Source organism: Pseudorasbora parva, chromosome 4 (assembly GCF_024679245.1).
Source record: "Pseudorasbora parva isolate DD20220531a chromosome 4, ASM2467924v1, whole genome shotgun sequence".
NCBI lineage: Eukaryota > Metazoa > Chordata > Actinopteri > Cypriniformes > Gobionidae > Pseudorasbora > Pseudorasbora parva.
Window position 1 is genome coordinate 21,324,660 of NC_090175.1, and position 26,413 is coordinate 21,351,072.

Consider the following 26,413-nt stretch of genomic DNA (forward strand, 5'->3'; position numbering starts at 1 on the left):
TGAAATAAGTGTTTCCATCACAAATTTGTGTATGTCATTGATTGAAATCATATATGGTTAGTATATGCAGAGATGTTGTAATATTGACTGAAATCATATATGGTTAGTATATGCAGAGATGTTGTAATATTGACTGAAATCATGTATGATTATTATATGTAGTTTATATGTACATTATATAAATTTGAAGAGCTAACACACCATTTCCCTATTAAAAAATATGAAATCTGTATAAAAAGCATATAAACAAATGACACAAAATATAAATAAATCCTATATGACTTTAATATGACTAGCATATGATTCAGTATAAGAACTTTATATAATTTGTATATGAATATCATGTGTTTTCTACTAATACCATATACCATTGCATACTGTTTACATGTAAAACTCATATAAGATTTTTGCAGTATTCATACATGACCCAAATGTTTTCTGTGTGCTTTTTAGAATGAAATGGGCCATAAACGGTGGGACTTACATTAAACATATAAGATAATTCTGACTGATTTAAGTAAGGAACATATATGGTCGCTATATATGAACCATATAGGTTTTTTTTCATATGGGAAAAGCAATTGAACAAATTAAGATTGGGATGAAATGTATACAAATATAAATGTCCAATTGTACATCAATTTATCTGACATTCTACAAATATGTAAGTAAAGGATCCATCAAGAATATAGCTGCATAACCAATGAAACCACAACTGTTCACAATTACAACTGTGAGACAATTCATAATGGGAATTCACTTTGTATGTTTTTATGAAGTTTGTCATATATGGTGAATACCTAGGATAACTAAGTCCACCAAAGTGTTTTTGCATTTAGCACCTAAAACTCTAGAACTGCCTTCCTAATAATATCCAGGGCTCCGACTCTCTCCCAGTTTATCTAGACCAGAGGTCTTTAACCCTGTTCCTGAGGACCCACTGTCCTGCAGCGTTTAGTTCCAACCCTATTCAAAGACAGGTGAAGGTAATCAAGATCAGGATCACTTGTTGAAAATACACAGGCAAGTGTGCTGAAGCAGGTTGGAAATAAACTTTGCAGGACAGTGGGTCCCCAGGAGCAGGGTTGAAGACCTCTCATCTAGACTAAAGACACATCTTTTAGCCAAGCATTCATGTAATAGACTACATCTCATAACCTTGCACTCCAGTTATATCAGATCAAATGCACATGACTATCTATTGTTTGAAATGGTATGAACAGCAGCTATGCTAATTATTTTCCACTTTTGCTTTTACTTCAGGATGCCCACCCCAAGGTGACTAGACATTACCCCTGCTCCAGTTTGGATCCAGCCAGTTCAAACTCTGAATCAACAATGGTGCCGCCGTTCTTCTCTATGCAAATCTTTCAGTACTTAGATCTTATGGTCTACTTTTTAAAGCGTTTAAGCTAATGCCTTTAAGTTAATAATCAATCTGCAACCAGTCTTTTTCCTCCTCCAGTGTTAAGATTTGTAATAATAAAACCTAAACCCAGATGAAGAATACTAAATGGTCTGGTATGAAGAAATAAAGCAAAAGTGAAAAACCGATGGGTTGGGTAAGCTGTTAAACATGACACTACCCCATAATCTATATGTGGAGACCATTGACTGGTATATTCAGAGTTGGAAACCCATTTATAAACAATACTACAACAGACTTATGAAGCAACAAAATAATGGAGTGAACTACTTGCCCAGTTTTTGAGATCAGGTCAAGGTTGATGCAAGTTATGCATTCAGAAACTTTCTGTATTACCTTTTTATCAGGATATAAGAGTGCCAATCCTTGCCAGAAGATCTCTAAGAAACTAGCAATTTATACAGCTCCAAAGATTACAGATTCTAGAGAAACCTTTAACAATACAATGCATGAATAGAACAAGCAAACAACAGGCTTTCATCATATCAGGGCCTGGGACAATAACTAGCAGTAAAGAAAAACCCTTCACTGGCTAGATTAATTTGAAAACTTCTTAAGAACAGTTTTTTATATATTTATAATTCTTTATTGATCTTGAAAAAAAGACATTAGTTTTGTGTGAACACACCGAGACATACATAAGAAATCATTATTATTGAAATGGATGACCGATTTTGACCCGCTAAAAATCGCACAACGTTTCGAAAATTGAAGTTCCTTCGTGAATAACAATAACAAGTGGGCAGTTATTGTTAATGAAATTTGAGCTCGGGCTGCACAGGAAACATTTGTGTGCGTCATTTCAGAAGTTCCAACATCTCTTTCAGTTTAGTCTCGTTGGACCCTGAGAAATCGTCCAGCTACAACAGAAAACAAGTGATTAAATCACCCAAACAATAACTGTGAGATAATTAAGCACTGCATATTCATAGAGACATTGTACAACTGATATGTGATTAATATTAGTTTAACTAGAAGCTTTATGAAACACTCAGGAAAGACAACAGAACAAACCTTTTTCTTGTTCTTGTAGAAGTGGAATGTCGGCATACATTTGATCTCACAAGACTGAGCTACATCCTGAAAAACAGAATATAATGTTTATAAATGCTTAGGACTTTTTATTGCTCTAATTCTATTGCTTTAAGCTTAAAAATCATTTCAGCTTTTATGTATGGTTTGATGTAGATACGTTTCTAAGTTAAAAAGTTGAAGGTAATTTTAGTTTTATCATACATATATGATTCTATGGGGAAATGATTTGCAGGGCACATTCAGACCAAGGCATGGAAAGCAAAAATATTAAAGCATGACTGGAATGTAACCACCTCTAGTTGTGTCATGTGTTGAGACACTAAGAAAACAAGTTAATTAGAAGCCATTTCCCTAGTACTCAGCACAATTTTTTTCTGCAGATGTGACTTCGATTCAGGTACTTCCCTATAGACATTTCACATTGTATTGCACATACAGTACCTGGTATGACTACACAGCAAGTATTTATCCATTTAATGTTACAAAAGAGAACTTTAAAACACTGTTAGATGACGAGAGCTTACATTTTGTTAATTAAGGGATTTAGGATTGCATGCAACAAAAGTGTTTTTTGCTAGTTTCAACCCGACACAGATATCATTTTCACGTAATGTGCCATGTTGTTTAAATAGCAAATGCATTTGCACGCATGGGCGTGCTGGTAGGGCTGCACAATTCATCGAACTTCTAATCGCGATTACGATTATAGAGGCTACGATTATGTAATCGCTCAAAGCTGAAAAAAACCCCAAAAATACTATTCTGCTGCGTGCTTAGCATGTTACGCTGTGACAGCAGTACGCTGACTGGTCACATAGCACAGAAGCCTTGCACACAGCCTATATGTTGTTTCTTTTAGCTTCTAGACATAAATGAAGATGTTTGTTATACAGGGTATATACAGCAATCCCTAAGTTAAATTTACTACTTTTTAATACCTTTTTTACTACCTTCAGAATAATTTTTAAAACCATCACGAAACTGAATTGCAAGTGTTAATCAGCGATATTTCTATTATTTACACAGATTTTGACATATATAACATACAAAAAAAGAATAGATTTAGAATCGACAGCAGGAGGAAATCTGTTATAAGTTATAACTGTGATAATTTGTGTGTGTTGTTGAGTTTAACAAAATACTAAAAACTAGTGCTGTCAATCGATTAAAAACTTTAACTAGATTAATCACACATTTTTTCTGTGATTAATCGCAATAAAAAAAGAAATGTTTGTGTACGTTTTTAATATATTTTTTAATATAATGATTCCACAGTTAATCAAATTAATGTAGAAACAACATAAAGACAGTATATTTTAAATACTTGTTTAAATGGCATCTTTTTATGAATGAAGGCCAGTATTACTGATATTAATACAGCTACTGATTGTTTTTTTACAAATATTATTAGGCTTCAAAAATATAACAGTTTTTAATTTAAGTAAACTTAAAACAATGCTAACATACACCCATAATAAAGGTCATGTTTACTCCAGCTCTTGCTGTCTTAACAGTTAGGAAATATACAGAAATTTAATAAAGTTATCAAAGTTATATGCTGTCTGCACTGCATAAACTATAAATTAAAGAGTTAATCCTTATTAAAGCTACAAAAGTTATTTAGTCAAGAGCAGCGAGTCATTTTCTCTGTTCCCTGACAGGAAGCTTTATTGGCTGCTGTCCCTTTAAGAGCAGACAGACACGCGGATCTCACTGTTTATATACTGTCAATGGATCTCGCCTCATTCTCTCTTTTATAACTCTCGCTATAACTCTTTTTGTTCATTTTAGACTTTATATAAATAATTTAAGATTGCTCTTATGAGGATAGTCGTTGAAGATATGCCTTGAAGCAAGCAAGTCTAAAATAAACCGTAAGCCAGCCCCTTCTGTTGAGCGCGCAGTGCTCTGAGATGATGCCGAACGGCCGCTGAATATGACGTCAGCATCAAACATACGCCGAGACGGAGACGAAAGATCTTTGATTATGTGCCCAGATATGCTAAAGCCCATATTTAAACGAACTGACGCGAACGCAGATAGAATTTCAATCAGAATAGGACACCTGATAGTCTGAAAAAATAATACCTAATTTGGAAAAAAATAATACCTCCGAGACCACATTTAACACTTTTAATGGCCTTAAATTTGACAATTGTCATTTATCACTTTTTAATACTTTTTAAAACCCCGCGGACACCCTGTTATAAAACCTGCAATTTCTTTGCCTCCATTCTCATAAAGTATTGTTGCTTAGGGCATCAACGGCCAGCAGCGGGATTGTCCATTCCTCTCAAACTTTGGATCAAAAAGATCCAATAAATATCATAAAAGCCTTGTAAAAATAACTAATCGAGTGTCTAATCCAAATTTAAATCTTCTAAAGAGACACGATGGCTTTATCTGATGACCAGATTTACCATGAGACTCATACTTTAGTAAACACGGACGTTCAAATGACTGCGCGACACAAAAACAACATGAGTGTGAGTACATGCAGAATACATTTTTTTAGATGAGCTAAACATTTACAGTTTAGGAAGTCATTTGACACACTTTCGCGATTAGAACTGTGACGGATTGCATTGATCCGTAGACTGTAAAAAATATGGACGACTCGACATCATCCGTTTCCGCTTGGCAGATTTGAAGCTTTTAGGCGGCCTTGCACGGCGCGGACATCTTGGGACCGAGTCTGCGCAGTAGCGATTTCGGGACCGGAGTTGCGCAGTAGAGCGCAGGAAGTAGAGCAGGAAGTACAGTCGCGATATCAAAAGCCCGCCCACACTCTCGCAGATGCAGAACAATTAATTATGTTGGTGTGAAATAAACAGTTATGGAAATGTAGAAATTAAAGCTAAAGCTCTAATCTGCTCCCAAAAATTTCGAAAAAAGTCCGTTAGTGCCTCAGTGACAACTTCACTCAGAGAAGCCGTCAGTCTCAGCTGTCAATCATGACGTCACACCCCCCGTTTTTATAGCATCAAATAACTAACTCAAACTAAACTTATTTTTAAAACGAACACCTGAAATGAAATCATCGTGATGATAACTGCCTTCAGTGACATAAACTAACTTTGGGGAAAACATGTTGAAGTGTAATTTTATTGTTTAGTTTGTCTCGCGTCCATTAGAAAACACAGAGGGGCGGCTATACTGGGACCGGTCACCGGGGGGCGATCGAGGCGCGAAAGCTAAAGCTATCAGTAAATGAGAGAGAGACTGCAGGCTTGCATTGATCATATGAAGCGCGAGTGCTGCTGGAATGACAATCCTCAAAGTTAAAGCGCAAACATCATTTAAAGCGCAACTCCTTAGTGAAAGCGCAAACATAATTTAAAGCGCAACTCCTTAGTGAAAGCGCAAACATCATTTAAAGCGCAACTCCTTAGTGAAAGCGCAAACATCATTTAAATCACCAGATCACATTAAGTTTTAGTAGAATGATTAATTAAAGCATTTTAGATGGTTTATGCTTATATGTATAGTGCATTAATAGTGGGAGAGGAGGGACATATCGACCGGGAGAGAATGCTGCCTGCATTTGAAAGCTTGAGTAATGCGCGAGGGGGAAAAAAAATTACGTTTTCAGAGTCTTAGTGACATTACTAAATTAAACCACTATATATAATGTTGAATATAATGTGTTCATTATATAATAATATAATATATAATGTTCATTGATGCATTTGGGGAATATTTGTGGGTCCTGATAATAATATTACTTTAATAATAATAAGAGTTAACAAAAAGCTCTTAATTTTGTCTTAAAATATCAGCAAGTTAATCGTTAAGTTAAGTATCGTGATTTATATCGAATCGTGACAAGTGTATCGTTACACCACTAGTATAAAGCTATTCAAAACATCATTCAATGTAAATTGTGATAATCGTATTTAATAATCGCAGTTACAATTTTAAGGGAATAATCATAATCATGCAGCCATACGTGCTGGTCTAAAAACGAGGTGTGTTTATTGTTGGAGCATTGCTATTTTGAAGCAACTGAAATAGGCTCTGCCACTGATCAACTGAAACCTAATCAACCTTATCCAAAGTCAATGGCGCAATTTTTTTTGTTATTTAAAGAGCGCGTTAGCAATATGAGCCTATTGGCGAGTGGACAACACACGTGGATTCTGCTTATTACACACATAGGAACACACAGCAGCACACTGTGTCTTTCCGCTTGCAAATTCCACCATGTAAATAGCAATCCACTAGCCTAGAAATCTAGACGCACCCTAGCGGCAGCAAATCCAATCTGCCGCGAGTGTCTAGCAGCTCTCAATACACTTCTGAGCTGTGAAAGCCAAACTCTGGTCAGGCCAATCACATCGTGTATAGAGTCGGTGGGCGGAGCTTGACATAATGACGGGTTGCGCTAGCGTGCTTCTAGTAAACACAGAAGCTGGCGAACGGCGGTCTTTCGAATCAGCTTTGACCGCGACTCTGGAAGACTTGAGTTAAGCTTTTCTCTGAGAAAAGAACAGCACTAAAGTCATTCTTAAGAAGGGAATATGTGTTCGGAGTTTTGCCGCCCGGAGACGGCGAACGTTTAATCTATTAACAAACTCCGTTTCACCTTCGTTGCTCTGGTTGGTTGTAGCGCTATCCTATCGCGTGCAGAGGGAGTTTGAAAGACAACCGTTTATCCGCCCCTCAGATTGAACCCTGTCAATGGTGAGTTTCCAGACCAAACATCTTGATGTGGGTCTGCCTTGTCAGGCTAGCAATCTGCCATTGCGCCGCCATGTACTCAACGTCGTCTTGTAGTTGTGGCATTGCTATGTTCCATTCGTGACAACATATGCTCTCCACTTCTGTTGGCATCTCACAACACTTGCTACAAGAACACCAACAATTTTGAAGAGATCTCTGTCTCTCTGAGGATTGAAGACGTACTGATGCTGAGTTCTTGATCAGTGTATTCTGGTTCAAATAAATATGTTTGGGAAAAAAATTCGACGTTGTCTGTTAATATATTGAAATCTTCTTCCATTGCGATGTCCTGTACGTCTAAATATGTTTAGATCTTCACAGTGAAAGGTAACACTTCCCAAATTTCTGTGTAAACAATGAGATATACACGCGCGAGAGATCCACTTCCGGCGCTTTCCGCGCTTGCGCAAACTAATACCAGAACACGCGAATGTCACAACAGGAAAAACGCACGCGCGCCCTCGGATCAGTCGGACGTAGTTGTGTACAAGAGGTAAAAACAATATAAATACTGTTCGTTTTCTCACACAAACCGCTCGTTTCGTGTCTTTCGTGCCATCAGTGTGTACTTCCGATGGGGGATTGTTTAATTTGGATTTCTCTGTGTATGCTCTTTGAGGTGGTGACCACAGACCTGCATTATGTGAGGCACAGACAAGAACGGTTTGACCTAAAATGATCAAAATTGAAACTACTGGCGAAACAAATACTCCTACATCTCGGATGCCCATGAGGTAAAACATATCAAGCTAAAACATATCAAAATTTAATTTCAAAGTGAACTATCCCTTTAAGAGAATAGGTACAACCCTTTTAGACCACGTACCGTCAATAATTCTCATCAATAATTTTTCACATCATTAAACTAACAAAAGTGGATTCGGACACGCCCTAAGTTCAACTGAGCCATGCACTTTAGACAATGCGTTCAGATCGTTAAAGCGGGGGGTGAAATGCTGTTTCATGCATACTGAGCTTTTTACACTGTTAAAGACTTGGATTCCCATCCTAAACATAGACAAAGTTTCAAAAACTAATGTTGGACGTTTGATGGAGTATTTCTGTGTCAAAAATACTCCTTCCGGTTTCTCACAAGTTTTTTTCGAGTATGGCTCAGATTGACGTTAATAGATCGGAAGGTCCTTGTATGGGCCGTACGGGCTCTTCTCCTGGTAGGGTGCGGGCACACGTGACTAGAGCGAGAGAGGAAATGCACGCCCGGAAACACTCGCTCAGGTGCAGATCCAGTCGATCCAGGTGCCGCGCTCCACTTTATTCCTATGGGTGACGTCGAGCGACTTCAACGCTTCAGCACAGCATTCCGGGAAGGCAGCGCTGCATTTGACCCGATTTGAACGCAGAAATGACGGGAAGCTTCACAACATTGTTTCAGTCGCGTCGCAAAAGTGGATCTCCACCGTTCACTGCTGTCAGGACTTTACCAAATCATACCAAAGAAGTGTGTTTTTGACGGAGCACTCCCAGCGATAAAGGTTCGGTCCTGCTTTGGAAGCAGCCGGTGAGTAAAACTGCTTCAAATGTCTGTGCTGTTGGCGATCGCGTGCTTCGTCATTTAAATGCGCTAACGGACTCCATTGTTGTTCTATGTAAGTTATAACGTTACACTAGTCTGACGTGCAAAACCGTTTTGCTTGCTACTGCTAAGTTTTAGTCGCATACAATAGTCCATAAACCGAATCATGTCCTCAAACTGCGAGTAAACAAACGCTGACAGGCCACTAAATACAGTACATACCACAGAGACGGACGTCCTGTGTTGCTGTTTCTCCTGTTCAATTTATTTCTGCCTCCCAATAATTCTGGATCATTATCTATATTAGCTGAGCCATGAGTTTCTCCACGCTTGAGGACGTCACCGCTTTGTTCGCGATCGTCATTCTTTAGCTCCGCCCAGACGATACGCCTCCAGGCGCTCGGTTTTTTCCGAAAAGACTCGGTACAGCCCATATTTCTTTTATAAATATAATAAAACTAAAGACTTTTCGGAGCTATGAAGGATGCAATACTACTCTATAGGTACTCAAGATTGACATGAGATTGACTGAAACTGAGTGTTTCACCCCCCCTTTAAAATAAGGGCCCAAAGTGTTTTGGGTCAATAGACCTTCAAAAGAGGGACAGGGATCTCTCAGATTTAAAAAAATATCTTCATTTGTGTTTCAAAGATTAATAAAAATCTTATTGGTTTGAAATTACATGAGGAAAAGTAAATAATAAGAATTACAATTTTGGGGAGAACTTATCCTGTAGTCATCCAGCTTTGTGCGATAGCTGCATTAAACCAAAAAGTATATATTTTGTTTAAATTGTGAGTTAGTTTGTTTGTAATTACAACTTCTTCAAGGATGTGAATATGCTTTTTACAATTCTGAATCTCATACATTTGGCAGTTCTGACATGCCATTAACACAGTGTTTGCATGTGTCATGCATGTTTGAAAATTAATTATATACAGTTGTGTTATATATAGGTGTATTGGTTGCAAAAACTCCAATAGAAAACTCACCTGTGCATCATCTACGTCCACTTTGAGGAAGACCACATCAGGATAGCTTTCAGACAGACCCTAGAATTGAGTCAAATAAGTTAGCTCCAACAGCCCAATGCAGTGGTTCCCAACCACATTCCTGGAGGCCACAACAGTGCACATTTTGCATGTCTCCTTTGTCTGACACACCCACATCAGGTGTATTTGATTGAGACATGCGAAATCTGCACTGTTGGGAGGCCTCCAGGAATGTGGTTGGGAACCACTGAGCAAATGAATACAGTGATTCATATGCAAAAAAACAAAGGTTACTTACTTTGAAAAAAGGTGCAATGGTCTGACAAGGCCCACACCACGTGGCTGTAAAGTCAACCACTACAAGCTTATCACCTGCTTCAGCCAGAGCTTTGTCAAAGCCTTCCTGTGAACATAAGTCAATGCTGGATTTCATTTTCTGTCACTAATTCCATACATACAGAGCTATTTCTAAAAACAAGAGGCAAACAACATGATTGTAATAAATTACAAAGACATGAATTGATCTGCCTATACATCACTCCAGACTGTGGAGTTGAATTAGTTAAAGAAAGAAAATCTGCCCCCTCCACTCCACTCATGTTGTTCCAGACCAGCTTTTATTAGTATAACTACTGACAACACAACCAAATATAGAAATGTGCTTCAAACGTTCTTCAGTATTTGCGGCGTGTTTCTGTATTTGATCAAAATAGATCACATACACGCGAATGCTTGCCTTGCATTAGGATCAAAATTGAGCAGTCACTTAAGCACATAATTGAGCAGTACATTAGCCATTATAGACATATTCAAATTATAGTCCATATACAGCGCAGGATCAATAATTCAAACCCTAATAGCTTATATTATAAATAGATTTCCTCAAATAATAGTTAGTCCACAGTCAACTTAAGTCAGCACATGAAGGTATTGTTGTCCGTTATAGAGCCCTGCACGGGCCTCAAATCTAGGCCCTAGCCCGGCCCGGGCCCGAGACGCTGAGGCCCTAGCCCGGCCCGTGTCCGACAGCTTATCAAAATTCTCGGCCCGAGTCCGACTGGAGCCCGTTTTTTTTTTTTTTTTTTTTTTTTTTTACATTGTTGCAGCCATTAAAATAGTTCTGTTTTGTTTTTAATGTCAAAGTAGTTATTTTTCGTTTCGTTTCTTTGTTACGTTAATTTAGAAAAATGTTTAGAGCATTTTTTTGTTTGTTAAATTATAGTTTTAATTTTTTTAAGTGACGACCAAAAGCGGCCAGCGGCCGACAGTGAGTTAACCGCATATTTAATTATTTTAGTCTCTCAAATCAACTCTTGACTTGTCTTGCCTATAATAAAATCCATAAAACACTTCAAGCATCACAATGTTAGTTAATTTCGCCAACTATTACCACCAGTAGCCTAAAAGGCATTTTTGACGAGCTGAGGCAGGCTGATTCTGCTCGCGGCTCTCGCAAACGGAGCTAAACAAATAAAATAAAAAAAGCACATGCAGGTTGTCTTATAGCCTACCTTACACCTACGCAAATGAATATAAATCCCATCTTCAATTCCCGGGGTATATGCTCATTTAACGGAGTTTACAGCAACGGAAGCAAAAGATTAAGATGCATTTTATTCAGCAGCTTATTTCAGATTCAAATACCACATAAGAGAGCGCGACGCACTGGTAAGATAATGATCTCATTCATCTCATTCATTTTTATTGAAGATGATGGTGTTTTTGACTATCTTAGACTTATTTTAAGTTTCATTTACGGCCATTTGCGTTGGCTTGCATTAGTCATTTGCGGCGATGCGTGTTGCAGCACCATCATATCTATCTGACTACAACATATAGCCCATAAAACATTGTGACACATAATGACATAATGTTTGAAAGTCTGTAGGTTAACATAAATGCAGATAGGCCTAATTGTAATAATAAAAGACAACATAGCCTAATTATCGATTTTGAAATATTAAACCAGTCAATACAGAACGAATTATTCTGTAGCCTTTTGCCGTCAATACCATGGATATGGCATGGGCCGGCTACTGCCGAAGTTGTCTTTGCTGTATCAATAGGCAATATATTTATATTTAACATGAAGTATAGGGCTTCCCTGTACATTAATAGCACCAGACGCCCCGCGGATGACACGCAACAGAAACGCCATGCTCACACCACGCTTGCAGTGTGTCTCCGTGCTGAAGAAACGCGCGCTGCTGCTGGCGCGGACTCTGAACCTATGCTCTGAACACTGTGCGAGCCATCTTAACAGTTGCGTTAGCTATTATGGTCTCGTGTTGTTTCCACCAGCGCAGAACTCATTGTTCCTTTTAATTGATAAAATAAATATAAAACGAAGGAGAAGCCTATAAAAAGGCCCGAAGCCCGGCCCGCGTTTTAGGTATGACATGAAAATTGGCCCGAAGCCCGGCCCGAGGGGCGTAAAAAAGTCGGGGCCCGTCGGGCTCGGGCATAAATGCAGGGCTTTAGTCCGTTACCATGGCAACTACTCCAGGAATTAACGATAGACTGTAAAAAAATAATGAACGCGTTTCTAGCGTATGAAAAGTAAATGCACACATGACGACCGACAAAATCGCAAGAAAAGCTTGTCGTGTACTGAAAATTGCTAAAAAAATAATATAAAGATAAAGAATAAAGAATTTTTAGAATAAAGTTGTATTGAACAATTGTATGGATTTGAAATATAGAGATGCGTTCTGTTTTAATGTAGGCTACTCATGTGTACCTAAAATAAAACGTTTAATACACAGGTTTGTGGCACTTAATTTCTTTTTAATTACCCATTTATGTTCACTGTTCTTTTTTATAAATACCTATAGTATTTGTATTCTATATTCCTTTGAGTTGAATCGAGAATCATAAAACGAATCGAAATCGAATCGATTTGAGGGCTTGTGAATCGAAATCGAATCGAAACATCTGAATTGATACCCAGCCCTAGTTGTGAGTATTTGCTGTGTGTCTGTATTTGGTTGAGTTGTGAGTATTTGCTGTGTTTCTGTATTTGGGTTGTGTTGTGAGTATTTGCTGTGTTTCTGTATTTGGTTCTGTTGTGAGTATTTGCTGTGTTTCTGTATTTGGTTGTGTTGTGAGTATTTGCAGTGTGTTTCTGTATTTGGTTGTGTTGTGAGTATTTGCAGTGTTTCTGTATTTGGTTGTGTTGTCAGTATTTGCATTGCATATCTGTATTTGGTTGTTTTGAGTATTTGCAGTGTTTCTGTATTTGGTTGTGTTGTGAGTATTTGCAGTGTTTCTGTATTTGGTTGTGTTGTGAGTATTTGCAGTGTTTCTGTATTTGGTTGTGTTGTGAGTATTTGGAGTGTTTCTTTATTTGGTTGTGTTGTGAGTATTTGCAGCATGTTTCTGTATTTGGTTGTGTTGCGAGTATTTGGAGTGTTTCTGTATTTGGTTGTGTTGTGAGTATTTGGAGTGTTTCTGTATTTGGTTGTGTTGTGAGTATTTGGAGTGTTTCTGTATTTGGTTGTGTTGTGAGTATTTGCAGCATGTTTCTGTATTTGGTTGTGTTGCGAGTATTTGGAGTGTTTCTGTATTTGGTTGTGTTGTGAGTATTTGGAGTGTTTCTGTATTTGGTTGTGTTGTGAGTATTTGGAGTGTTTCTGTATTTGGTTGTGTTGTGAGTATTTGGAGTGTTTCTGTATTTGGTTGTGTTGTGAGTATTTGCAGTGTTTCTGTATTTGGTTGTGTTGTGAGTATTTGCAGCATGCTTCTGTATTTGGTTGTATTTTGAGTATTTGCTGTGTGTCTGTATTTGGTTGTGTTGTGAGTATTTGCTGTGTTTCTGTATTTGGTTGTGTTGTGAGTATTTGCAGCGTTTCTGTATTTAGTTGTGTTGTGAGTATTTGCAGCATGTTTCTGTATTTGGTTGTGTTGTCAGTATTTGCTGTGTTTCTGTATTTGGGTTGTGTTGTCAGTATTTGCTGTGTTTCTGTATTTGGTTGTGTTGTGCGTATTTGCAGCATGTTTCTGTATTTGGTTGTGTTGTCAGTATTTGCTGTGTTTCTGTATTTGGTTGTGTTGTCAGTATTTGCTGTGTTTCTGTATTTGGTTGTGTTGTGAGTATTTGCAGTGTTTCGGTATTTGGTTGTGTTGTGAGTATTTGGAGTGTTTCTGTATTTGGTTGTGTTGTGAGTATTTGCAGCATGTTTCTGTATTTGGTTGTGTTGCGAGTATTTGGAGTGTTTCTGTATTTGGTTGTGTTGTGAGTATTTGGAGTGTTTCTGTATTTGGTTGTGTTGTGAGTATTTGGAGTGTTTCTGTATTTGGTTGTGTTGTGAGTATTTGCAGCATGCTTCTGTATTTGGTTGTATTTTGAGTATTTGCTGTGTGTCTGTATTTGGTTGTGTTGTGAGTATTTGCTGTGTTTCTGTATTTGGTTGTGTTGTGAGTATTTGCAGCGTTTCTGTATTTAGTTGTGAGTATTTGCAGCATGTTTCTGTAATTTGGTTGTGTTGTGAGTATTTGCAGCATGTTTCTGTATTTGGTTGTGTTGTCAGTATTTGCTGTGTTTCTGTATTTGGGTTGTGTTGTCAGTATTTGCTGTGTTTATTTGGTTGTGTTGTGCGTATTTGCAGCATGTTTCTGTATTTGGTTGTGTTGTCAGTATTTGCTGTGTTTCTGTATTTGGTTGTGTTGTCAGTATTTGCTGTGTTTCTGTATTTGGTTGTGTTGTGAGTATTTGCAGTGTTTCGGTATTTGGTTGTGTTGTGAGTATTTGCAGTGTTTTTTTATTTGGTTGTGTCGTGAACTTTTACAGCAAGTGTTGTAAAAATGAAGACGTTTTATTAATTTGCTGGTGTTTGTTTTCTTCAGTTTAAGCGCTCTCAGCCACCGTATAAAGCACATACAAAAGCGATGAGAACGGAAGCAACAAGACCCATTTTACAAAATATGGAAGTTTGTTACGCAATAAAATTTTCATTAGTTTATATGAAATAAAGTAAATACCTAAATTTTTGTCAGTTACTCAATTATTTAGTTGTTTATAGAACTGTTGTTTAAAAGGAACATAGTAAACATTCTTAACTGAACTGTATAAATTATTGTTCAGTTAAATGTATATTTCTGTGCATCTCATTTGCTATAATTAAATTGTATTATATATACACCGACCACATGCCCTCTATTTACAACACAAAAACCATACTGGTAGACCACCAGTCAATGCTTTTGTAATGTTAAAATTGGGCTATTTATGTAAATGACAGAATGAAACATGGCACCTTTGCCAAAATTCAAACAAAAGTAAGAGAAAGTCAACATAATGACAGTTAATGATGTCCTTGTGTAACGTTACCGTCTTGCCTCTTTCACTGCGGCAAATTATTTTAAAAAAAACTCTGAAGAGTCCAACCACGTGACTTGATGGCGCCCTTCGTCTCATCACCAGGCCGCGATCATAGACATTTAAACAAAATGATACAGGAGTTGTGATATCTTAGTTATTTAAGTGAAAACTGTAATTGAGAACATTTTTTCAACGGCAGGTTTAGAGAACACCGCGTTGCCATGAGCAGGAAGTTATGTAACGTTAACATGAATCATGTCAGCTGCCGCAAAACTATGTAACGTTATTGCATGTACTTAATTTTACAACAAAACGGTTGGAGTGCGAATAACTGATATGAGAGCCGCATTTACGGTGGGTTTAGACCATTTTGGTCTTTCAGGTTTTGTTGTGCCTATAGACATTAGCTTGTGTAAGTGGTTAGCAGACAGGCTAACTTAAGTGTTAACGTTATGTTTTTCACAGTATAAACTGACATATTTAATGTCATCCTTTCCCAATACATTGTGAATTATCACACAGGGCTGTTACATTATCGACCAACTTAATTGAAATCGGTTTGATGGGCAGCTAAAGGCTCTCGTGTAGTTAGTCAGCAAAACGTGTCGTCCCTCTGTCTCCGAGTGATTTAGCTTTTTTTTTTTTGTTTGTTAAATAAAGTTTTAAATGAAGGTCTGTTGAATTAAACTAGAGCTCTTACCTGATCTTCAATGACGATGATCATTTTGTCGCTTTACTGCTGCCTCGATTTGAGAGAACAATTAAACCTTCCCCTCAAAACGCTCGCCCAGAAATGGACCGTTGTCTGCTCTGCCTACACTATCAAACGTGTAGTTTACGATTCATTCAAAAAGCCCTGCCCATAAACGCGCTCGCGTTGGCGGAAAGAGGCTAGAAATGCCCCATTGTAACGTTACGGCACTCTGTAATGTGGGATTAGCAGTAGCACTGAACATGTTTGCTAAAATAAGCTTCTGTAGATTTTTTCCCGTTATAAAATATTTCATCTATTTTACAGAAGTTGTTAAATCCACGTGTCATATATATTCCATTTGACTGACTTTATTAGTTAAACTGTCAAACAAACCAGTCAACCCTGATTTTATATTGCATTACCATATTGTTGATATTGCCATTCTTTGCATTTCGCGTAGTTTTTTCCTCGTCTGTGATCAAAACAGACACGAAACACTTATATTTTCATACATTTTTTTTTACCACACTGTGATGACTCTAACAACAATTCTTTACAGTGATTGCACATTTATTTTAAACTTTTAGTAACCAGTGACAAATGGCACTTTTTTGCATTGAAATAGGCTATAACTTGTGTTGAATTCACATCATTAGATTTCTAAACCTTAGGCCTATTACGTTTCTGATTATCACAGTGCAGATATTTAATCTAATAAACCTGTCTTTTGGGGGCCTTTGTACTGTTAAAAGCTGTGAAAAGATAATGCAAATATGTTAATAGAATATTCATGTTCAAAATAATGAATATTTCATATCATTCAATCCCTACCACAAGTAATGGATAAAGTAGTACGGAGCCCCTAAAGGAGCATGGTGATGAAAAAATATGAGATGGGTTGAAAAATTATTTGAATATTACTTTGGCGTTCCCCTTAGAAACTTTGCGAACACAAAACATTTGTGAGAGAATAAAAAAAAGTCAGTGCCATATAATTTTTCCTCCCACCTAATTTTGTTCTTTCCTCTCTTTATGGGCTCCGCACAGGTCTAAAACAAATGAATGGTAAAGTAATGAAAAAATATTAAATGCATATTTAAATGAGAATGTGTTTTTATGAAGAATATTTTTTTAAACAGTGATCACTGTTATTATACGCAGGTAATTCTCATAGTGTCATGAGCTGTTCCTTTTTTCTGCTCTTTAGAAAAGCCTTCATTTTCTCTCTGCCTGTTCTGTGAATCGCATGTTAATCATTTTCTTTGAACACTGATGAAAATGCATGAGATGATGGTGATGAGTGTGTTGTAATAGGGTCTAGAATAATTGCTCTTTGAAATCTCTGAGTACGATGTTGCCACAGATACGAAACACTGCCTCTATAGTAGCTATTCACTAATTCCAGGTGTCCTGGAACCTATATCTTCATCATTTGGAAAGAAAGCTTTACAGCCACTGTGGTTGTATAGCCCTAAACCTTTAACTAAGGCATGATCACGTTATAGTTTAATAATAAGTTCTTAAACAGTCATTTAAGGTTCATTGTGGAACCAAGAAATAATTGATAAATATCTGGTTTAAACCTGTTCACAATAAATTAGGGGTATTGATACTATACAGTGTAAAAAGGTAAATGTTTATACTGCCTTAAGTTTAGCCAACTCAAATATCCAAGTTATTACTTAGTACAAGTTCACATTTCAAGTTGTCTATACTTATCATTTTAAGGCAGCACAAACATACTTGTTTAAGTTTAAACAACCAATTTTTTATACAGTGTAAAGATGTTAGAATGCTACTACAACTGATTTAGCCAAATCGATAATTGGCTAAATTACTTTAATAAAAGTAAATTTGCTTACAAATGAACTATCACACATTTTACAAGCACATGGATGAATGCAAACCCTTACAGATATACTGTAATTATTGAATGTCATTTAAAAAATGCAGGAAAAAAACTAAACATTTTGTGGACCATGCTAAAGCATCAAATGCTGAAAATATGGTCTACAGATCTCACACCCCTTGATCGGCCCTTGGGGTCCAGCTGACCCCACTGGACTTTTCCTCCATTTTTAAAAAGTGTTCCCTTCATCTCAGTGCTATGAGACTCTGGGACTTTTCCTAAATAATAAACATGCACAAAAAATCTGGGCTTGATTTGGTTGTTCTAAATTTTTTTTTTTTTACCATTTAAGTCCCTCGGGGTCAGATTGACCCCATATTGAAAATGAATGGGAAAATGTAAAAAAGTATTTTTTTCACTTTGTTTGTCAAAACAAAATAAACTAAATCCAGTATAAATCTGAAAAGTTCTACGTTTATATCAAGGTCTGGTCCTAGCATAAACACAAAGTGGAACAAACTTTCTATCTCATACACAACACACACACATGTATGTGACTGCAACAGAGAGTATTTTTATTGAAAATGGCAAATAAAATAAACAAAAATTGCATAAATCTGAAAATTTGTTTCACACATAAATGAAGGACTAATACTAGAGCACAAATGCAATATGGAGCAAGCATGTTCACTCACACACACGCATGCACACACACGTGTTAGGGGGATTTTTTTTTAGATTTTAGCAATGAATGAGGAACTGTAAAAAAAGCTTTTCCCCCCACTTTGTTTGTAAAAAAAAATCTACTAAATCCAGTATAAATCTGAAAATTTCTACATTTATATTAAGGTCTGGTCCTAGCGCATAAACACAACATGGAACAAAATTTCTATCTCACACACACAAACACACTTCTTCACTCCTGTTCATTACTGTTTATTGGTGCTGTTGTTTTGTTTTGTTTTCTATTGTGTTCGTTTTATTTACTTTTCTAAAATTAATTTATTGTTCTAAAAAATCAATAATTTGTGATAAATAATTTTCTGAAATAAATATGTAATTACAGTCTTTTAGTGGCAACTTGTAACATTTCTGCAAATGTTTGTATAATAATTTGCAAAAGCAAATAATTCAAAATATATCATACAACAACAAAAAAAAAAAAGATTTTGAATGTGTTTTAGAATGTTTAAATATATATTCACAAAATGTATATCATAAAATTGTGAGGAGAACTCGAAGTATCAAGAAAAATGAAGTGAAAGTTAAATGAGTCCCTATATGGACCTCTAGTGGATAATGTGGTCATTCCACTTATCTTAAAGGTGCACTATGTAGTATTTTTGCAGTAAAATATCCAAAAACCACTGGCCAGTGTTATATATTTTGTTCAGTTGAGTACCTACAATATCCCAAATGTTCCAACTATTTGTAAATTGTGAGAAAATTTGCATTGCATTTGAGGGAGTCGCCTGTCAATTGCATCATATCTGTGCTACCCTCGGTTTCGGCTTTTATTTGGCAGGAGCGCTTTACTCTTAGCAGTGTGAACAAGTAAACGCACGGAGTAAAGTCATAACATCGTTTTAAACACACTTAAATGTATCTAATATGATAAACAGAGCTACATTACCTCAAAATCATAACCGGAAGAGCGGATCTGTGCAGGCGCCCGGCGACTGTGTCCCGTCCCGCCATAATAAAAGTCCCGTTATTCGCAAGGCGGGAATTTGTTTAACAATCGCTCCAGCAGCTGTGATCAGGTCCACAACACTCGGTCCTGCTCTGCTTTAGACCACAGTAACGTTAATAACATGCATGAACGTGATTTCTGCCCGAGTCCTATTTTCCACTGGCTGTGATGAGAAGACCACATCTCCCAAGATGCTGCGCTCACACTTTGCGTCATCAAACTACGCATTTGTTTTGAATAGGCGCCCTCCAGTGGACGGAAAGCTGCATAGTGCACCTTTAAATTATAAATACTAACGTTTTTCATACAGCGAACGGCCGGTTTGGACTACAGCAGGAAGTGCAGGGATGTAATGACGTCACTAGAACCGTTTGTTGACTAACCCTCCGCCCACAAGAACACGCAAAATAGGGGGCGTGGTCTTGTTGATCTCTCAAGTGGAGAAGAGCGCGCATTCAGCACTTGCATCTCCCCAGTATGGTAAGAGGCGGGACCTTTCCGGGCAAAGTGCGCTAAGCTGCTGTCCAATCACAACACGGGAAGCGCTGACCCAATCAGAACTCGTTATGTATTTCTGAAGGAGGGACTTCATAGAACAAGGAAATCATCAGGCCGTTTTTAGGACAGAGGAAACAGCGCTGTACAGATAAGGAAATTGTGTGAAAAATACTGTTTTTTACACGCGAAACATGAACTAATGTTATATTGCACACTGTAAACATAACAAAGCTTCGAAAAGGCGAAGAACGGGACCTTTAAGGAATTGTGCAGTAAATAGGTAAAAAACTACAAAATATCCACAAAAACACATCATAAATGTATAGATGAGAAGTAAATTAAAAAAAATGATATATAGTTTGCCATATATTTTTTTATATTTCCTTATGCAATAGCTCTTTAAAAGTTTGGGGTCTATCTGACCCCAAGGGACTTAAACGTAAAACCTATTTGAGGGACGATCAAGGGTTAAAAATTAGCTGTTTCTCTGGATTCTAGGTTTACTATATAGGCCTAGTAGGATTTTACCGATAGCGATAGCTAGGTTGGACCACACTTTGCCGATAATCGATGAATCGACCGATAGTTTTTAAAAAGATACTAGATTAAAAAATGATAATACTAAATAAAAACACATAAAACAAGTAAAACAGTGCTGAACTTTAGACAAGAAATAAAACAGTACTGAACCACGAAAATGTGCAATGTATGTAAATATGAATATATTAAAATAAGAAGTTCTAACCGTATGGTGATACAGTTTCTCACATCACAGTTTAGCCTACATCGTTTTAACTGCTTGAGGTAATTTTTACTGCTAATGTTAGCGTACTGTCAGACTCGAAGACAAAACCCAGTAGTTTTTTTTGTTTTTAGTGTGGGTTATTGAAAGAAAATTACTGAAAATTACTCAATACACTTCTGAGCTGTAATTGCCAAACTCTAGTCGGGCCAATCACATCGTGTATAGAGTCGGTGGGCGGGGCTTAACATAGTGACGGTAGAGTTGTGCGGGTGTTTCTAGTAAACACAGAAACTGGCGAACGGCGGTCTTTCGAATCAGCTTTGACCGCAACTCTGAAGTCATTCTTAAAAAGGGAAGATGTGTTCTGAGTTTTGAGGGTGAAGGTTTCTGCACGTTCAGTCTTTTCAGTGTGTTAAAGTCATTTTATTCCAAATAATCAACTCCATTTTATCACTGTCCCATTCCTGTATCATTGTCATGCATGTCTTGTGTGCACATGTGGGTTTTGTGATGTTGAGCATGTGCTCCTGTCATTGTCAGATCCCTCCCCCTTGTTATCTGATTAGTGTTTTATTTGCCCCACCTGTGTTCCCTGATTCCCTTTTGATTTCTTCCCTTTATAAGCGTCTTGTGTTTGTCAGTCTTTGTCGGATAGTTGTACTGTCTATGTCTCCTGGCCCTCGTGACTTCTACGTAGTATGGTGAGGTTCAGTTTATGTATTTTCTAGTTTATGGTTTCCCCCTCGTGGGTTTTGTTTTGTAGCTACTTATATTTTATTTTGTAGTGATGGCGAAGTGAAGCTTTCTGAACCAGTGAAGCTTTCAGCACAGTTGTATCAGAAAAAGGTTCATTACTCGAAGCTTTTCAAGTCAGAGCTCAACGAGGACCTCTGCTGGTGAAAGTGAGGGAAAGCGCTGTGTCGCAAAATGTTTTGCAACCGACGCATTATCTAGAAGCAAAAAGTGAATTAATGGATTGATTCATAAATTAATCAATATATTAAATGACATTATATGACACAATCTGTTCCATTGCATACTCCTAGTAACTTAAACCAATAAAGATATGATTTTTGTATTGTGAATGTGAACATTTTTCCTATTTGTAAACAAATAAAACTCACGAATAAAGGAAGTATGCTAAATAAATGAATGCACACAAGGAAAAACACACACTTTCACATGATTATAGAAGGATAAGCCTATAATTGTCTCTAATGTATGAAGTCATAGGCTAGATAAATATATGCGGCAGAACAAAAGCCAAATAAATGATAAACTTTATTGGGCGAAATCAAATGAAAGTGTTCCCACATTTCAGAACGCCCTCTCTTTGCAACAGGGTCCATAACAAACTCGCGCAATACAAAAAACCCGCTCAATGCAACGCAATACACCTCACAGGCACGCCCTGTGTCGCGCATTTTTAAACCTTTCCGAATCAGTCACGTGGGTGTTTGTGAAACGAAGCTTCGGACGTCATTGGTCACGTGGTTTTGATAGAACGAATCAAGCATCGATACAAAGCTTCACAGAAAATAGTTTCATTTTTTTGACACACGCTTCGGAGCTTTGGTGTCACTGTTAACATCACTATTATTTTGTTAATAAATTATCAATTCTGCACTTGAGACCTCGCACCATTTTCCTTTGTGTTCTGACGTGATAATCACAACCTCAAATTTAGGTTAGAATTCATAATTGAACATTTATACGATAATCTATCCAGGCATCTGATTATTCTAGGTAATCGACTACTATTTAGAGGGTTGCTCCAATGCTCACTCACTTTGTTATTTAGTCCCCAAAGATCTTCACTTGAGCAAATTTATCTCTAGTCAGAGGTCATAACCACTACTTCAGATATAAGCCGACCAATACTAATAGTTTTGGTATAGGCTAGTCATGCCATGGTTTCCCATGTAAAAAAAAAAAAAGAAAAAAAAAAAAGAAATTTCCCATGTTGACCTAAACGGAAATTCCCTTTGTTAGCCTTCACAGTTGTGCCAAGCATTAGGTGGAGCTCTACAATCTCAGTTGGGGTGCACCAATGCTCCACTCAAAACTGGACTTTAGTCCGTTACTAACCTGATGCAGATTTGTATTAACAGTGGATACAATGTAATTTGCTAGTCAATCATTTTTTTGAGTAAGTCAGAATAAATCAAATGTTACCTTTATGGTAACACTTTACTGTAAGGATTAATTCATGCATGACCAGGGGCGTGGGACTGGGGGGATAAAGGGTACTGAGTAACCAGGGCCCAAGGCAGGGAAGTCCGTTTTCTATACATACACATACATGGTACGGGGGCCCAGCAAGATGGTTTGTACCCAGGGCCCAAAATTTGGTGCTACGCCCCTGCGCATGACGTATGCATTAACGCATGCATTAATATATCATGAATCATCAGGAACTAACAGGAATTCAAAGTCTTTCATTCATGACTTCATGGATGAGCAACACCTTAATTAAAACATTGGTGAGTACATCATCATACATATGGTTTATTACGCATGATCATGATGTTTTCTATGTTTAAAAAAATGGTCTAATTCATGCATGTAAGACTACTTTCGAAACCAGAATTTATGTATGTTTGTATGTAATTTGTGTATATTTTACCTACTATGATATAATGTTGTTATGTAACATTTTAGAATGGACCCCAGGAAGACTAGCTGATTGCATACTTTACTATAGACTCAAGCTATTATGGGATCCATTAAAATAAACAAACAAATAAAAATAACACCACTTTAAACTCATTCAGACAATTAACCTAATTAATTTGCTTTACTCTATTTGTGTAATGTAAGTGTGAACCGTGAACTTGTGAATTATTATTAAATGAATATACAAAAATCTACATTAGTCTTAGGTAAGTAGTTTTAAATGCATTAATTAGATCAATGATTTTTGTGAACATAGAAAACATCATGATCATGTGTAATAAACTATAGTTGATCCATGAAGTCATGAATAAAAGACTTTGAATTCATGTTAGTTCCTGATGGTTCATGAGATATTAATGCGTGTAGTAACGCATAAGTCATGCATGAATTCATGATAATTCATGTAACCGTACTGTAAAATGTTACCCAATTTATTATTGTCAGGTAAATTTATCATACCAATTACATAATTAATACAAAAAAAATTTTCAGAAAGAGTAAAAGATGCATGTCTGACATTAGAAAAATACACAATGCCCAGGGTGCCCTCAGCGTTATGGGTCTATCTGACTACAAATCTGCAACATCTCTTTAAATACTCAGACAGAAACAGAAACTTCTTTCAAAGGGAAATTGTCAAGGTACACTGAAAGAGGACTCAAATGCAGGAATGAGTGATCAGGAAGTTTATTAAATAAAATAAAAGAAGACAAACAAAACCACCCCGAGGGGGAAAAACAAGACTTGACTTCGGTTGGCTTGGCTTGACGAGCAGGACAACATGAGGAATGTTTGACGACAATCCAGCACAGGGGCCTATTGCACAAAACTAGGATAAGGGATTAAGCCGGAATATCTTGGTGATCCTGGCTCAATTTATCTGCTAATATACAGTTATCTTTCGTTATCGTTCTCGTTCTTGGTGTGAGTGTGCCTTCAGGGTATGTTTACATGACAGCGGTGTACTAAATTTTGCATACAGATAAAGAGATCACCAAGATATCCCGGCTAAATCCCTTATCCTAGTTTTGTGCAATAGGCCCCAGGACTGCAAACACAAGGAGATTAAATGGGGAGCAAACAAACGAGGGTAACGAGAGATGACAGGTGGGGCAAATGAACCAATAATCAGGAAACAAGGTGGGTGGGGTTAGACAATTGACGAGAGCACATGGGACAAAGAAACACATGAACATGTGCTCACACCAAACGTGACATGAACATGCAGCTAATGAAGACTCATAAACTGCATGTTCACATGAAACATGACAACATGAAAGCATGCAGCAAGTGAAACACCAGCTGCATGCTACACAAAACAAACACACGGACAGGAGAGCGCACACTCACATGACAAGACACAAGGCAGAAGAATGAGCAAATGCCCATTCTGTGCACTCACAACAGAACACAAAACACGAGGAGCATGAATGTCTGAATCCCAACACAAAACCCAACTAGACAGAAGTGCCGGGACCCAAACACCATGCCCCACACAGAAAACTACAAGGACAGAAGAGCACGCAGTTCGAGCATGCTCAAAGCTGCGCGCTCACACAAGACAAGACAAAATACAGCAGTGTCAGGACTCTGTCACAAAACCAAGAGAAAGCTAGATAGAAGTGACAGAACCCTGACAGAAATGTGCTAACAATGGGAACTTGCATTCATTTATACTTTACTGGGGACATGTAATGCATTACAGTAATCTAGTCTAGAGGCCATGAACGTATGAACTAACTTTTCTGCATCAGAAACAGATTGTTTAGTAGCTTGGCGATGTTTCTGAGCTGAAAGCAGGCTGATTTTGTAACAATTTAAATATATTTCGAAAGACAAGTTGCTGTTTAATATAAATTTTACTTTAAAGCAGGAGTGGGGAACATTGATCCTGGAGGGTTGGAGCTAAAGAGAGTGGCCCACCAGGATCAAGCGCTCCCCACCTCTACTTTAGAGGAGGAAGTAACAGTACATCTTTCTAAACTCAAATTAAATTCAAAGAGATTTTTGGCCCAATAAGTCATACCTCCGTCTTATCTGATTTTAATAGAAGAGGTCATCCAATATTTTATATCTTTAACACACGGTCATGGAGTTTAGAGATTTTATCTGGTAGTGCAGATCAAGACAGTTTCATGGCCATCACAATCTCGAGACCTGAAGCCCCAAAAAAACTCAGGAATGTAAGCATGAAGCCATTAAACAAAGCCAGTCTGCTAGCATTTTTTCGTCAGGAGTGGCAGCCACTGCAAAGTGACTACTGATAGAAAGCATGCCAAGACGAATGAAAGGCGTTACTGGAAATGAGTTATTCCACCAAATATCATTTTCTGTAGCCTACTCTTCCTAAGTTAAAACAGTATTGTGTTTTTTAAAAGGATTATAAACTTGTTTTCTTTGAATTATTTTTTTATGTTTTCGATTTTTCCCATTATTTTGACCAGTTGTCATTTTCTGCAAAGAAATGCCCTAAATGACATTAATTTTATTTGAAATTTGGAAGAAATTTTGTCAGTAGTTTGTAGAATAAACCAAAACTCTTAAATTTACTCAAACAAATGCATATAAATAATAAATCCAGAGAAACTGCTAATCTTGCTGTGGTCTCTTAATATTTTTTCCCCAGAGCCGTATAGAGGACAAACTAAAGCTGGGCATACACTGTGCGATTTTCGTCCGATTTCGAGCCGAATTCTGACTCGTGCGACTCTTTTTTTGGGTCGGGCGATTTTCAGGTTTATCGTGCGTCGTTTGTCGTGCAGTGTACAGGGGGAAACGAGAGGCGATAAACCTCTCACGATCGGGAATCGGATGGTCGGATGAATTTCTGGCGTGTCAGAAATTCTGATCGCCCCTCTAGAGGTTATTGCACAGCTGAAGCAAAGCCACGAACTGATTGCCCTATTTCCCCTCACTGCGCCTGCGCGAAAGCAGAAGTTTAACCGTTTCATTTTTAAAAGCATTTAGGAAGAAAACGAAAAGAGGGAGATCTTTAATTATGTAGGCAGCTATCAAATAACAGAAATTAAGTTAACTGGTGTGCCTCCAGTTTGTGTTGTATATATCCAGTGCATCTTATTCATTTAGCTAGTTGATCATTACAACCCCAAATCAGAAAAAGTTGGGACAGTATGGAATGTGCAAATAAAATAAAAAAGAAGTGATTTCTAAAATTACTTTGACTTGTATTTCATTGCAGACAATATGAACACAAAATATTGCATGTTT

The 26,413-nt window shown here is 37.3% G+C and overlaps 1 protein-coding gene across 1 annotated transcript; it reads right to left on the minus strand.

Annotated features, from left to right (window-relative positions):
* Nucleotides 1–1,989: 1,989 nt before the first annotated feature.
* txna (thioredoxin a) lies at nt 1,990–15,889 on the minus strand. Its single transcript, XM_067441278.1, has 5 exons — nt 15,731–15,889; nt 10,009–10,113; nt 9,711–9,770; nt 2,441–2,506; nt 1,990–2,286 (listed from the first exon to the last, which is right to left on the minus strand). Exons 1-5 carry the CDS (start codon nt 15,752–15,754, stop codon nt 2,224–2,226), a joined length of 318 nt encoding a protein of 105 aa, XP_067297379.1. The 5' UTR covers nt 15,755–15,889; the 3' UTR covers nt 1,990–2,223.
* Nucleotides 15,890–26,413: the final 10,524 nt, after the last annotated feature.

Excerpts from the sequence above, each read along its gene's own strand:
- txna (XM_067441278.1), bottom strand. The coding sequence starts at position 15,754 with ATGATCATCGTCATTGAAGATCAG. Across the intron at positions 10,114-15,730 it reads TCATCGTCATTGAAGATCAG|GAAGGCTTTGACAAAGCTCT; the intron begins GTAAGAGCTCTA and ends TTATGTTCACAG. Across the intron at positions 2,287-2,440 it reads TCTACAAGAACAAGAAAAAG|CTGGACGATTTCTCAGGGTC; the intron begins GTTTGTTCTGTT and ends TTTCTGTTGTAG.